Raw genomic sequence first — 14406 nt, 5'->3', positions numbered from 1 at the left:
CAGCATCTGAGGGCCCGGGTTTCGCCCCTTCCCTACCACCGCCCCGTTCCCCCTCCCTTTCGCACCTTTCCGCTTCTGCCTCATCTCTCCGCCGTCGTAGCAGCAGCCACCCCAGACAATGTAGCGCTGCCCACTCGAACCTCTGGGAAAATTGACAGCCACAAAGCAACCCTGTCCTGTCGTAAAATGACGATCAATATATCGTAAAGCTGTTCCCAGAAGACAGCGCGCGCAAAGGGTCCGCCCCGCATCCCAGCAGCTGCTCGTGGAGCTCCGGGAGGCGGGGCAAAGCTGCGGCCCGGGCGAAACAGCCCGGAGTCTAAGGGCTGTAGGGTCCCCAGGTCCGAACGCAAGGGCAGCTTGAGCATTAGAAACCGCCACCTGGGCAGCACAGCGACAGGACAGAGCTTATGGACAGAGGCTGTGCCAGGAAACCTAGATAAGAGGGTGGATGTGGGCGGTCTGTAAATAAAGGTGGAGGAGCCCAGGGTGCGTTGCGTCCCGGGTGGCTGGGCGGGAACGTGAGTGGGGATCGCGGGAAACTAGATTCAGAGCCTGGAAGAGACCATGCAGGAATCAAGTTACGATCTGAGGTTCAGGCTCTGACGCCAGTGGATCCCCCTGGTCTCGGATGAATGGCGCGTTATCAGTAACCATCATGAAAGCTCTGGAGGTCTCTCCAGAAAAACGCACACACGCACAAAGTTTTGTAGTGTTTGGAGGCAGGACTTGGAATCATGTTTTCCTGAAACCCGTCCATGATCTCCTTTGTTCATGGACCAGAAATTAAGAACGCCTCTCGTTAACAAAGACAGGAATCTGTGCTGTTTCCAGTTCCTTACTTTCCACTAGAACTGAGGTACCTCCAAGTCTTTGACCTCACTATGACACTGAAACTGTCCTGGTCTTTAGTCACTGCCCAGCAGGACAAATTCAGTAGCATTTATGTGTCCTTATTGTCATCCTAGTACCAAGTGACATAAGTTAGCTACCTAGGAAGTCTTTTATGATAGGACCCTCCACACTCTGAGTTTTTCTTCTGCTTTTTCTCAATCCTGCTGTATATCATCTCAAAATATTGGTGTACCACAGGGGTCACTTCTCAGCCTTGTCTTCCCCAACGTGATCCCCAGAGTACCAGAGCTTTTAAACACCATCTGTCTGCTCCCATTTTATATCCAGCTCCAACTTCCTCCCTATTTGACATCTTGTTAGATCTGCATGTCTGATATGTATCAGAAACTTAACATGTACCAAAAGGAACTCTGCTTTTACTTCAGTTCTGCTCTTTCCCCAGTCTTCCTTAATTGAAGACACCATCCTCTACCTCATCACTCTTTTACCTCACACAAGAGAAAGAGATGGGTAGTACATTTGTAGATTTTAACTTATAATTGGAAATGTGATATTTGAGCTAATATTTGATACGCAGATATCTGGGGGAAGAGTATTTCAGACAGAGGGAACACTTAGAGCAACGGTCCTAGGGAGAGAGGATGCCTGGTGTATTCAAGGAAAGTAAGGAGGCCGCTGTCAGTTGAGCAGTGAACCAGGGGAAGTGTAATAGAGGTCAGAGAAGTGATGGGGTGCAATGGGGGACACTGCACCTCATGTAAGACCTTGTAGGCCCAGTGTAAAGCCTTTGCCTTTTACTCTTAAGTCACGTGAGGAGCGATTGGAGAGTTTTTAGCAGAGATATAATCTGATTTATAATTTAAAAGTACCTCTATTTGCTGTGTTGAGAATGGACTGTAGTGAGGAAGGGTAGAAGCAGGGAGATCAGTTAGGTGGCTGTTATCATACCTATGCCAGGGATTCCCAAACTTTGATGCACATGAGAATCACCTGGAGAGAAGTGAAAAATCCTGGTGCCCAGGTTACATCCCATACCAATTAAATCAAAATCTCAAGGGGGTGGCAGCCAGGCATTAGTATTTTTTAAGATCCTTGGGTGATTTCAAAATGCAGCCAAGTTTGGGAACCGCTGAACGAGGCCAGGGATGATTATGACTTGAATCAGGGTAGTAAGCAGTGGAGGCAGTGAGACGCGAGACGTGTTCTGATTCTGAATACGCTTGGAAGATTTCAACAAGACTTCCGGACAGCCAGATGTGGTATGTGGGAGAAAGACAGGCATCAACATCAGGGGTGACACGGAAGCTTTTGGACTGAGGGACTGGAACCGTGTAGTTGCCCTGAGCTGAAATGGGGAAGATCGTAGGTGGAGTGGAGTTTGGGGGGCGGAGTGTGGGGGGCTTAACTTGGATGCATTGGGTTTGGGATGCCTAGTGAGCAGTAAGACACAAAAAACATTGGGGCTGGAGAAACTCAACTGAGAGTTGTGGGCATATAGGTGATATTTAAAGCCATGAAACAGGGTGAATGTGGAAAAGAAAGAGAAGAGACCAAAGATTAAGCTTTAAGACCTTCTTTTCTAGTTTACTCCTCTATTATCAGCAGGAAAGAGGAGTAACTAGAAAAGAAGGCTGAGGAGGTGCCTCCAGGGAGGTTGGGAAGAAAACTAGGCAAGTGTGGTTCCTGGAAGCTGAGTGGAAAAAGTGTGTTAAGGAGGAGGGAGTGATCCACTGAGTAAAATGCGGCTGATGGGTCAAGAGGAGGGTTGAAAATTAACTAGGGTCACTGGGGACTTTGACAAGAACAGTTTCACAGAATGGTAGAAGTGAAGGCTTGACTGGAGTGGGTTGATGATTGAAAGGAGAAAGATTTGAGACAGTAAGTTTAGACACAACTCTTGAGGGGGTTCGCCATAAAATACAGATAAATGCGACAGTAGCTGGCAGGGAAACCGGGGTCAGAGGGAGTGTTTGTTCAAATGGAATAAATAACAGCATGTCTGTGTGCCAATGGGAATAATCCAGTGGAGAGTGAAAATTTGATGACCGAAGAGGGGAAAGTACTCTACCTCGTCCTGCAGTTGGAGAGAGCGGGTGGGATCTGGTGCACGAGAGAAGGGATTAGCTTTTGATGGGCACATGCGTAGGTAGTTCATCTGTTTACAGGCTGGAAGGTGGAGCAGGTGAGGCAGATCCTGAGAGGTGGTTGGGTGTGATGGTGGGGCTCTGTGGAAGTTCTCTTTCAATTGCATCAGTGGTTCCAGTGAGTTCAGTGAAAATTCAGCCTGGTAGTTTGCCCAAACTTCTAACCAAGCATTCAGGACCTAGCATTCAGATGTCCAACAGCAGGTGTCAAGGACCCAGGCAGCTTTAAAAAGGACCAAAATTAATTTCAGTTATTAGGTACTTTAGTAGCACCTCTGATTAAGAATAGTTACCTGTTGAAGCAGAGAAACAGCCAGTAGAGGGAGAGCTAAGCACATATGTCATGAATATAAGGTATGATTTTGCCCAGAGATAAGTAGAAGATCCAACACTAACCATGTTATTCACGCTGATTTTCTTTGTTTTGAACTTTATATTGGTATTTCTATGGTTTTCTTATGGATAAGGCACCCATCTTGCTAAAAGTTCAAAGCAATTTTTAAGACCACATTCTTTTTGACCTTTTTGCTTTCTGAATCCCCACTTTGGGCTAAAAACATACCTACAGTTACCGTGGGTTATCCTAGTAATGACTGACTGTCTTTGAAGGTCAAACACTACCTGAAGCTGCAGGTTAAAAAACATATTTTTCCCCTGTACTTGATGTGATTGTTTGGGTTGTCAGATATAGCAATGTGGAGTAGGTTATGCTTTCTTTTCCTGGACATCATTTTAAAAATACTTGTTTTTCTGTTTTGTTTTTAAAATATGGATGTAAAATTTAAGTTCCAGAAAGAGTTATTTAAAACTATATGACACTCATTTCTACAATCAAACAATCCAATGTTGTTTGAGTTTTGGTAAATTTCAATATTGTGTATCAAGAATCAGTTTATCTTCATCATCTCATATTATCCATCTCTCCCAGTTGTCTTGTATTTGGCGGGGGGTGGGGGAGGGGAAACGAGTGCTTTGTCTCTCTTGGGATGGGGGCATTTTTTCCTCTCTTGCTCATGTAAGTCAGATCCATCTGAATAATTCTCATCCTCAAAGAAAGAATGCTGCAGGATGGATCCTGCAATCTATTTGGAAGGGAAAAATGACTAACCTGTAGGGATAGGGCAGAGAAGAAAGAATATAAGAGCCCCAGTTCACATACAATTTAAGTTTAAATGAAAGAGGCAAATAGCGTGAATCAATTTCTGAGGGAGGAAGTCATCATAAATAGCCCTCTGATGACAAATTAGTTTCACTTCTGCTTATTCGTAAATGTGGCTTTGTGACTGTGGCTACAAAGGGCTCTATACCCTGGCTGGTTCCACATACCGAGACCAAGGCAAAGAAGCTGCCACTGTCTTCTTTTTGGAATTCTGGAGCTGAAGCAGAAAAAGTGACATCTGGTAAGTTGTTTCTCTTATGCAATTTATGCTGTAACTTATGGTTGATTAAAAAATTAGCTTTAGATTTATAGAAGAATTGAGACGATAGTACAGAGAGTTCCCATAGAACCCACAACCAGTTTCCCCTCTTATCTTACATTAGTATGATGCACTTATTATAATTAATGAACCAACATTTATAATACTATTATTAACTAAAGGCTATCTTTATTCAGATTTTCTTAGCTGTTACCTAATGTCCTTTTTCTGTTTTAGGATCCTATCCAAGACACCATATGATATTTAGTTGTCATGTCTCCTTAGGCTCCTCTTGGCTGTGACCTTGTTTTTGATGACCTTGACAGTTTTGAGGAGTCCTGGTCAGACATTCTGTAGGGCTCACCTCTATTGAGAGTTGTCCTTTTTTTCCTCAGGATTAGACTGGAGTTATGGGTTTAGGGAGGAAGATTACAGAGTTAAAAGTCTCATTAACTTTGGCAAGCTTGAGGAAGCAATATGAGAGGATTCAAGTTCATTTCCTTAGAATCCAATAAAGTACGTAATGAAAATATCTGCTTAATTTACTGACCTGTTCGCCTGGGGGAGAAGGAGGCATGTCATCCCAATGCCTTCTCTACTGTATCTGCCTCCCATGGCTGTGCTTCTAATGTTGCACACGTTAGTTGATGCATTAATGCTCAAAACAGAACTCTTTTCCTTTGGGGGTTTGAAGGCCCTTGTTTCACTTTTGCCTCTAAGCTAACGTATTTAAATTGTTCCTTTGGAATGTACTAGTTTGGAAGAGCAGTGCAATGTCCAATAAAGTGGTTAGGAAATTTTGCCAGCACCAAAGGTATTTAAGATTTAAAAACAGAAAGGAGATAAATCCTAAATGTCATCAACATTCCATCATTTTATTAAGAATCTCCTCCTTGCCCTTATTTTTCATTCTTCAGCTACCTCCCTGTGAGAAGGGGACGAGACTCTACCAAGTGCATAGAACCTTCAAGGTGACTGGTCAATGGGGACAAGAATGGGGGTGTCAGTTTATCAGTTAAGGTGGCATCTGTTCCCCCCAAAATAAATAGACTTTGCCCTGGTAAATATTAGTACTGATTTCTTGTTTAACTGTCTTCACCAAATATTCTGAAAGACAATAACATTTGTACAGATGCATGAGTGTCTGTAGACCAACTATGCATGCAATGTCACATTGAGTCCCCACAATGAACTCCAGACATAAGTATTTTTAACTCTCATTTTATACGTGGATAAACTGAGGCTCAGAGAGATTAAGTGATTTGTTCAGTGTTACACTGAAATGCCAGAGCAGGATCTCCAAATCCAGGCATTCTAACTCCAAAACCTGAGTACTTCCCACTACACCACTCCCAGTCTGGAATATAAGCCCTGGGTATGGGCACACCTTGCCCATTTTCTTCCCTGATGTGTCCCCAACACCTATAACAGTGCCTGGCACACAGTCGACACTCAACAGATATTTATTGAACGAATGAATATAATTCCTGCCATTATTAATGACACGCTTCATTCATTCAACAAATATTTATTCAGTGTTTACTAAGCACTGAGCACTTCCCACATTTGTTAAAAGTAGGGAATAAACCAATGTTAATGATCAAAATGCCCCTTCAAGGAACTTTGCTAATTGAAGCATTTTAATTTTTTCCTATCAGTGTTACGTTGGGGTGGTGGGTAAGGGACAGAAATGAAAGGAAAACAAGAATCGTGTCGGGAGGGGTTAATGGGAAGCAAGGGAAGGTGGGATGAGATTCTGACTAAAGGAGGAGAAGAAACCTGGACGCTTGTCATTCTTAATAAACACACGCAGTTTGCCTCGGACACGGACTGAAGGCAGTGAAGTGCACTACTCGTCCCCCACCTCCCCACACACGTACGCACGCACACACACACACATACACACCCGGCACACAGTCTGGCTTGTTTTCTTCTGAGGGCATTGAAGAATTTGCAGACAGTAGCTTCAGCTGGAGTCCCTAAGCACGATTTTTATCAAGTTCCCACTCTCCCTGCTACTCAACAGCCTTCACTCCCCGAACGCCTTCATCATGCATTAGAGGGAGCCCCTCATCTGTGGGCACTGTTCCCTCATTCTCCTACTCTTAAGCTCCGGAGACTTTGTTTAAATAGTACCACTTAGAGGCTGCTTGGTGGAATGAAGAGAACACGGAACTTGGACTCACTACGTTACCTTGGACAAGTCGCTTCCCCTCTCTGGGCCTCAGTGTCCAAATCTGTAGAAGGGGCTCAAGAACATTATTTAATTCCACTACATGAAGCTGTTCTAGTATAGGCGTGACCGTTGCATTTGTGTCGCCTCTGTTATGTTCTCTTAAGAGAAAAGGCAGTAAGCAAACACAAACAGAAGGAAAGGAGAGCAAGAGAAGCAAGAAAAAGTGTCAATAGTCACAATTATTTGACAGGAAACTGGTTCTGTGCAACCTTCACACATCTAGATAAATATGCAGAGAGTCTCATTTGAAAGATGCTATTCTTAGGCTCAGTGCACATGAATGTAAATAAGTACTAAGAGCAAAACTTAACTGTTAACCACACAGTTGAAATACAAGTGACATAAACCACACATAAAAAGCTTGCCCGTGTGAGCAATACATTCGGATGTTTTCAATTGCTTCTCTACAGAAACAAATTTTCACAAAATATACCATTGTTGCTACCTCTCTTTGGTGGAAAGTGGAGCCCAACATAATTTGAGGAAGGACTATGGGTCTTTTGCTCTTCAAAGCAAAATGAACCTGAAATGACCGTAATCTCAGCTATGCTGCTTTTGATTACACAGGAGCCCTAGTTATTGGTAGTCTTGGTTTCCATGGCAAGTGACATTTCAAAACAAGAACTTAATCCTTTTGGCTCCCAACTAAATCAGAGAAAATTCGCACCTTAAGGACTAGTTCAATTTATAGATGGGGAAGCTAAGGCCCAGAGTGGTACAATGATGGGCCTCAAGTCCTATGGTTCCTTTGATTTTGGCAAAGCCAGAACTGGAAACTGCCACACCTGATTTCCAGCTTAATGCCCTTCCCACCGTATCATTTAGTTTAACTCAATGGCTATATACTGAGGGGCTATATCACACTATCCCCTATTAATTGATATGTTTGTCTATAGGTTTTCCTTTGTAAGTGCTTGGCATTTATTTCATTCTGCCTCTTCAGCCTTTTAGTAAATGATCCCTTTCCATTTTCCAGTGTCTTCGTTTATCAATCAAATGGTCCCTTTCTGCCAGTGTTGGAACGTTGGCAGAAGGAATAAATGAAGCAGAATTCACCACAACCACAACTCAAATAATTTCCAGTTTCTCCAAATTTCAGTTAGGGGTCACACATTACTCTTATACTGGTACCATAGGTGCTTTATAGTGGGAGGCTCATGGTTTGGTTTGGTGTCTGCATTGCAAGCAGCTAAACCCAATTTAACCCCAGACAGTTACATGCCAATAACCCTTGCTGGCCACTGTGCACTGTTGATTTAATCAGTAAAGTCCTGTGACCCTGAAGGGAGCCCAAACCACTGCCCACATTCTAGAATTTGGTGAACACGTCTGCTTGTACGCCAAGTCCTCTTCCGTCTTGGACTGAAGGGCCTTAATCTCAGTGTTCAAATGGTGGTAACACTTATCAACTTGTTAGTTCTTTGGGGCTTCATCCGGCTTCTCTATCTGTTCCTGGCATTTGACTAGCAGAATAAGCTGTCCTGAAGGTCTACAGTGGATCTGTCCCCTGGGAGGACCACACATGTTGTTTTGCTTCCAGAACCCACTGTGATATGATGCCTAACATTTTGTGTGACTATGGCTCATGGAGCTGCTGTCTTCAGAAAACAACAGATCTCCTTCTGAGGGGCAATTCCCAGTTCCGCATCTAAAGTTACTGATGACGTTACCATATTTTTTCCTCCTAACTCGCCTAAGTTTTGATGTGGTTTAGCATTTCTAACTCAGCATTTCCAATCAGGAAACTCTCATGAATTTTAGGGACCTCGTAGAGCCCTCCCACCACCAGCTTTACTGGTGATCATTTCAAGCAAGAACACAGCATCTTGGGATTTAAAGAAGCCTTAAAATCCATCTAGTCCAATGCTATTATTAGGTTGCTATACCAGTAAAGGTTTAGACACCTCTGGGGCGGAAAATTCATTACATTCCATTTTGGACAACTCTGAGTACCAGAGAATGTTCAGCAAAAATGTGCTTTCTTATACTTACTTTACACCTAATGGATCTAGTTCTCCCTGCTTGAGACCACTGGAAACATGCATTGTCCGTCTTTTATATGCAGCTCTAAGGTCAAGTATTTGAAGACCACTACGAAGTCCTCTCCCTGTCTTCTGCCTTAGCCTGTGTCTTCCCTTCCTCCAGCTAAGCATTCTCAGTTCCTATGGAGCAGTCCTATGAAAATGAATTTGATTTTAAAACATCCTTTGGTATAGAATCTCATCAAAAGCTTCCCACCACTATTTCATTCATTCAATCATTCAGCCTTATTGTCAGTCATTGCACTTCATGATAGAAATGCAGCATTGAAATCAATGCAGCCATGACCTCAAACAGCTCACAGTTCAGTAAAGAGGAAGAGACATAAAGGAAGCATAGCAAGCATCATAGTACAGATGTCCTTGGAGCAGTGGTGACACAAGAAGGGAATGAATGGGAATCAGGACACAGTTGCACAGAGGAAATACTCAAACAAGATCTTGAAGAAAGAGTAGGACTTCACCAGGAAGAAGAGGGGAAGGGTACCCTACACAGAAGCACGTTTCTTCTTGGATTCCCTGCCTCGGAGGACTGCAAGGAGTTTGGGGTGGTCCGAGAGGGAGCCTCAAGATGAAGAATGGAGAGATGAGGAGCTCTAGTGAAGGCTCAGGACCTTGTACATAGTAGGGTTCACCCCACATTCAACAAACACCAACCAAGTACAGAAACCATTTGTTTGGTTTGATACCCATAAGCCAAACTAAGAGTAAGAGGCTCTTTCGACTGACGAGTGGTGATTTTCGTTTGGGGGTAATATGTAAACGAGGCACCGTCTCCACAACTAACGGCCAGTGGGTCTAGTCGGGGTTGACAGGTCAGGTGGGCTTTTGCATATTTCAGAAGGGCTGGTGACTCTCTGCTTTTGAATTACGCAGCTGAGTGATCCAAATAGCAACATCAGAAGTGGAGAAGAAGCACAGATGCCCCCCAACTTGTGTCCCTCAGATTCTCCTCAACGTGTGGGGACAAAAGAACTCCAGGGGAGCAGGGCCCACTGTTCTGAGTCTTTACGGACCCACTTCTCCCTCTGTGCCCAACCCTCTGTGCCCGGGACTAGAGACAGGTTGGATCTGGCACTTCTTCTTTTGGAGGGGCTTCTCCTTCTCTCCACGCACCCCGCCACCCGCAGATGCCCCATGAGGCGGAGCTGCTCGTAGCCCCCAGTAGGGGTGTCTTCCTGATTGAAGTGGTGGGTGGGCTGGTGAGAAAGATCCAGAGACCCTAGTTGTTGCATCTCTCCTCCCCACTCAGTGGCAACTCCAGGGGGCCCCAGGAGTATCAAATATTCCATCCAACTCCCAGACACTTGCTGAGACCTCCTGGGACTTGATATCACTGGCAAAGGAGTTGGAGGGTTACCTGATTGGGGCGCCGATGTCTCCCAAAGCAGCAAAGCTATATAACTTCACCTTCAAGGGTCTGGTCACTAGAGGTTTATTCTCTTTTCAGAGTGAGTTGCCTTAAAGATCTCAGGTCTTTTCAGTTTAAAGTTCTACGGATACAACTACTGTTGAAAACCAATAGTCAAACATGGATTTTTGTCATATTTAAACCAACGTGTAGTGAAGTAGCTGTTGTGATGGATTTGAAAATAAGTTAGAATGGCCACTGCCCCTTAGAAGCTTGGGATCTAACTGGGGAGACAAAGCGTAAGCAAAATTACATGTTATTTTTGGTTTTTTGCTTTGTATTTACAATTTCTGCAGTCTACCCCTCCCACCTCCACCCTTGTACTTTGTGTGCATTTTTTTCAGGCTGATGCTCTAAGTGGACAAAAGCAGGTGATTACACAACCGGAAATGGCAGAAACTGAAGATTTTGTGGGTCAGGAGCCACATCCAGGTAACATCCCTACAGTATCACCTGATGAAATGAATGGGAACTGTTTACCATTATGTAATCAAGGGCAAATGAGCTGAGACTGTATTGAACTATAGTCATCGTTCCTTGCTCTTTATTCAGAAGCTGCTTTCTCACGACACATTTTTAACAGTGAATGAACATCAATTATTTCAATAACAACGAAAATATCCTATTCATAGTACAGTGGGTTGTCTGACCAGCAATTACATTTGTGCTTCCCCCTCCTTTAAAAGAAGGTTCCAGGAAACCATCTTGGGTTTTCTGAGGGTAGCCCTCTCAGAATGGGCAAGGTAAACCCCTGGAGTCACTGCAGGTGCTTTCCTTAGAAGGAGAGTTGTAGGGTGAACAACACTGGAGTTCGTGAGGGTGGCCCCCCTTCCTAGAAGGCTGGGTGTAGGGCCCCCGGAGACAAGGGGGGAACCTTCCCTCGGAAGATGCAGGGGAGTAACCCCTATGTGCAGAAAGCAGGGTGTATCACATCCTTTGTGTTTTGAGAATTGAGGAGGAAAAACTGCTTCACTCCTGGGGATGAATTCCTTTCAGGGCAAGGGATCAGTGTTTCTGGGTCAGTGGGGTAGTGCTAGCATCTGAGACGTGGCTGGGCATGAAAACTGAAGGAAATGCATCTTTGGGGACCCCTTGGTTGAGGTTAGCCCTGAAGGCGTGGGGCGTTCTGCTGGGAAGATCTGCGGCAGGTTCTGGCTACGGTCTGGATCAACAAAGAGCCTATATTGAGAGCAGTTGTCAAAAGCGACACCTTGTGGCAGCAAGAAGCAACAGCAGCAGAGACTAAGACTTCTTCGGACTGCTACTCACCCCTCTGCTGTTTCTTCGAATAAATCAGTGTGAAATGCTGGAAAAGGCGAGGGAGTGCTTGAGCAATTACAGGGAAGAATGAATGTGGCCAGTTCACACCAATTCATTCCGGGTGCAGTTTAATATAAAACCACTACCCTTAAGTGGTTTAAATCCCAGATGAAGTACTTTTTCCTTTCCACGTGGTTTTTCATTTTAGAAATTGAAGAAAAAGTTTAAAACCTTGCTGTTTTATCTGACTTCTCAGCGTTTGCTTTAGTTGAGAAATAAGCTTCCAAACTTTGATCAGATTAATTGCCAGTCTTTACAAAGTTGAAATAAAGGCCAGGATACATGGGCTGTACTGAGACTCTTTTGTACATGTGGCTAAGATACTGTGCAAACATTGTTTACACAAAAGAGTTCCCGAGTTACAGAGTCAAGATCAAGGCCCTCCATCCTTTTACTTTCTTTCCGCAGGCAGGGTGGAAACACACTGGAATTCCAAGACACCGTTTATAACACGTACTAAATTGTTCTTCAGCTGGCCGCTGGCTGCTGGCCTAGGGGCCCAAGTTGCATGTTGGTTTGTTTGCTTTTTTCTTTTTTAATGGTTAAAAATTATTTTGTTAAAACTTATTGGCAGATTTTCTAGAATTTCACTTGATAACTTCAGTCATAACATATTTATAACTCTAAATGTTTTTCTTTTCCACACTCTGGTATCATGGATAAAATAGAAGAATAAGTTATAAACATCTTCCACAATATTAAACCATAATGTATAATAATTTAAAGTAATAAGACTGTAATTGTGCATCAAAAAACATTGGACTTGTAGTTTACATCCTTGGCTTTTTGTTCTTGCTCTGTCATTTGCTAGCTCTGTGCCCGTTAGAACAAGTCACTTGATCTCTCTGGAACTCTACATCTCAATTCATACATATTTTACATTGTTTTCCAGCTCATAAATCCTGTGATTCTGTCACGCCCCCCTACTATCAATATCTAGGCTCAAAAGTTTAACCTACAGTGTATTCCCTTACATAAGCTAAATTATTAAAGTTAGCTATTGATATTTGCATATTATAATCAAATAATCTGGGGACTTTGGAAAACCTTATCTGCCTCCACTTTTTTTTTAACTTTTTATTTTATATGGGAGTATAGTTGATTAACAAGTTTGTGTTAGTTTCAGGGGTACAGCACAGTGATTCAGTTATACATATACATGTATCTATTCTTCTTCAAATTCTTTTTTCCCATTTAGGTTATTACGTAAGATTGAGCAGAGTTCCCTGTGCTATACTGTAGGTCCTTGTTGGTTGTCCACTTTAAATACAGCAGTGGGTACATGTCAATCCCAAACTCCCTAACTAGTGGCATGTTGTTTTTCTTCTTTGCCCATTCCACTCCGGCATAGCCACTGAGCCAGCAACCCCTTGGTGTTTCTAAGGCAGTCCTTAGACTGAGCCAGGATAACTTCTTTGAGTGGAGCTCACTCGTAAAGTTAGAATGTCTGAGAGAGAGGGTCTAAGGACAAGTTCTCTCAACTCCCTGTCACTGTGTGAGCAGGTGGGCGCAGAGATTTGGGCTTTGGCAGACAGCTCAGGCTGTGCTGCAGTACCCTGTGGGGTGTGAGCCGGCTCCAGAACACAGCAGAATCTGTGCTGGAAGATGCGAGGCTGAGGCCGCCTGAGTTATCCAGGAGACCCGCGTCTGCAGGCCAGTGGCAGAGGCTGGGCCTTCTGCTTAGGCTGCCACCCTGGGTCCCTGAGCGAAACTCCCTCTCTCTGGTTCTTGAAGGAATATGAACCCTGTGTCATGTTCGGTTTGGAGGCCTCACGCCCTTTTATGAGCTTAGAGAGTATGACTCTTGGGGTCACCTGTTTTTCCAGGTCACCTCATGACCATTTCCTAAGGCCCACGCCAGCCCCAGCCCCAGGGGCACTGGGTTAGAACCATTTCCAACAATCTTGACTCCAAAGACCCACCTACTGCCCCTTTCTAAACAGGTGAATCCTGCCAGGGGGTGTTTTCTAAAACTCACCCAAACACACAGTTTTGGTTACACCCTTTCCTGAGGTTTATGGACCCTTCCAGCTCTTCACTTCATAACCGATGGAAGCCACTAAAGTGAATAAATCTCTGCAGAACTACAAAGATTTGCTTCTTGGCAATTTTTTTTTCTTGCCCATGTAAGGAAGCAGCTGCTAATGTCTTTCAGTGAGGAAGCGGGGGGAAAGCCCCCCAATTTAATCTCTGAAGGATGTCCACTGGGAGGGCACCCTCCAAAACTCTTGTATTACTTATATTGATATTTTTGTCAGCCGACTCATTTTGCAGATGAAGAAACTGAGGCTCCGGGAGAAGAAGAGATTTGCCCTGGTCACGTGGCCTGTTCTTTCCTCTGATTCTGCTCCCAATCAATTTCCCTGTTTGAAAAGATCTCCCAGGGGCCTTTCTCCACCCCACGCTGAGCTGTCTTGGGCTTCTCTTTACACTCTTGGCATTTGGTGAAGAATATCGAGCCATTTTGTCTTCTCAGGATTCCCAAACGGGAACTTTTCATGTCATTTCAACTTATCTTCTGGGGAGATACGTTGGACTCTGCGTTTTGGAACTAGATGCAGAGTCCTGGGACTCTGGGAATTAGGAATGGCCCAACAGGGCTGCTTCTGAAATGAGCTCACGGACATCCAGGGCTGGCAGGGGTCCTCCTAGACTCTTTGGGTTTGTGTATCGATAGAGGTCAGGCAAACACAGTGACCCTTGAACAACACAGGGGTTAGAGCACCCACCCTGCTTCGAAGTCAGAAATCTGCATATAGTTTAAAGGTCAACTGTCTACTATGCCCCCAAGACCTATAATTTTATATAACCTCTGTTTATCTCTAGTTGATGATGATTTATTTAAAGAACCAATGAAAAAAAGAAGACGGTCAGATCGAGACCAGCGGTTCCGAGCGTTTCCCTCTGTGGAACAAAGCGCCCTTAAGGAATGTGAGTGTCATGAAAGGGCTCTATCACTTGTTTTAATGTGGCTCTGTTCTTT

At 44.1% G+C, this 14406-nt stretch overlaps 2 protein-coding genes across 2 annotated transcripts in view; one reads left to right on the top strand and one right to left on the bottom strand.

Moving 5' to 3' along the window:
- ELP3 (elongator acetyltransferase complex subunit 3) overlaps positions 1–396 on the bottom strand; it is a 101692-nt gene extending 101296 nt beyond the window's left edge. The window contains exon 1 of the mRNA XM_082468977.1: positions 66–396. Coding sequence (XP_082325103.1) covers positions 66–84 — 19 coding nt within the window. The 5' untranslated portion in view covers positions 85–396. The remainder of the gene's footprint in view (positions 1–65) is intronic.
- The window catches only part of NUGGC (nuclear GTPase, germinal center associated), a 48201-nt gene that overhangs the window by 5723 nt on the left and 28072 nt on the right, over positions 1–14406 (top strand). Inside the window, exons 2-4 of the mRNA XM_082471423.1 lie at positions 4297–5388; positions 10448–10535; positions 14250–14354. Coding sequence (XP_082327549.1) covers positions 5191–5388; positions 10448–10535; positions 14250–14354 — 391 coding nt within the window. The 5' untranslated portion in view covers positions 4297–5190. The remainder of the gene's footprint in view (positions 1–4296; positions 5389–10447; positions 10536–14249; positions 14355–14406) is intronic.

This window comes from Balaenoptera physalus, assembly GCF_965194825.1.
Source record: "Balaenoptera physalus genome assembly, chromosome: 7".
NCBI classification, from domain to species: domain Eukaryota; kingdom Metazoa; phylum Chordata; class Mammalia; order Artiodactyla; family Balaenopteridae; genus Balaenoptera; species Balaenoptera physalus.
The sequence above is the reverse complement of the archived record's forward strand: the minus strand, read 5'-3'. Positions and strand labels throughout refer to the sequence as shown.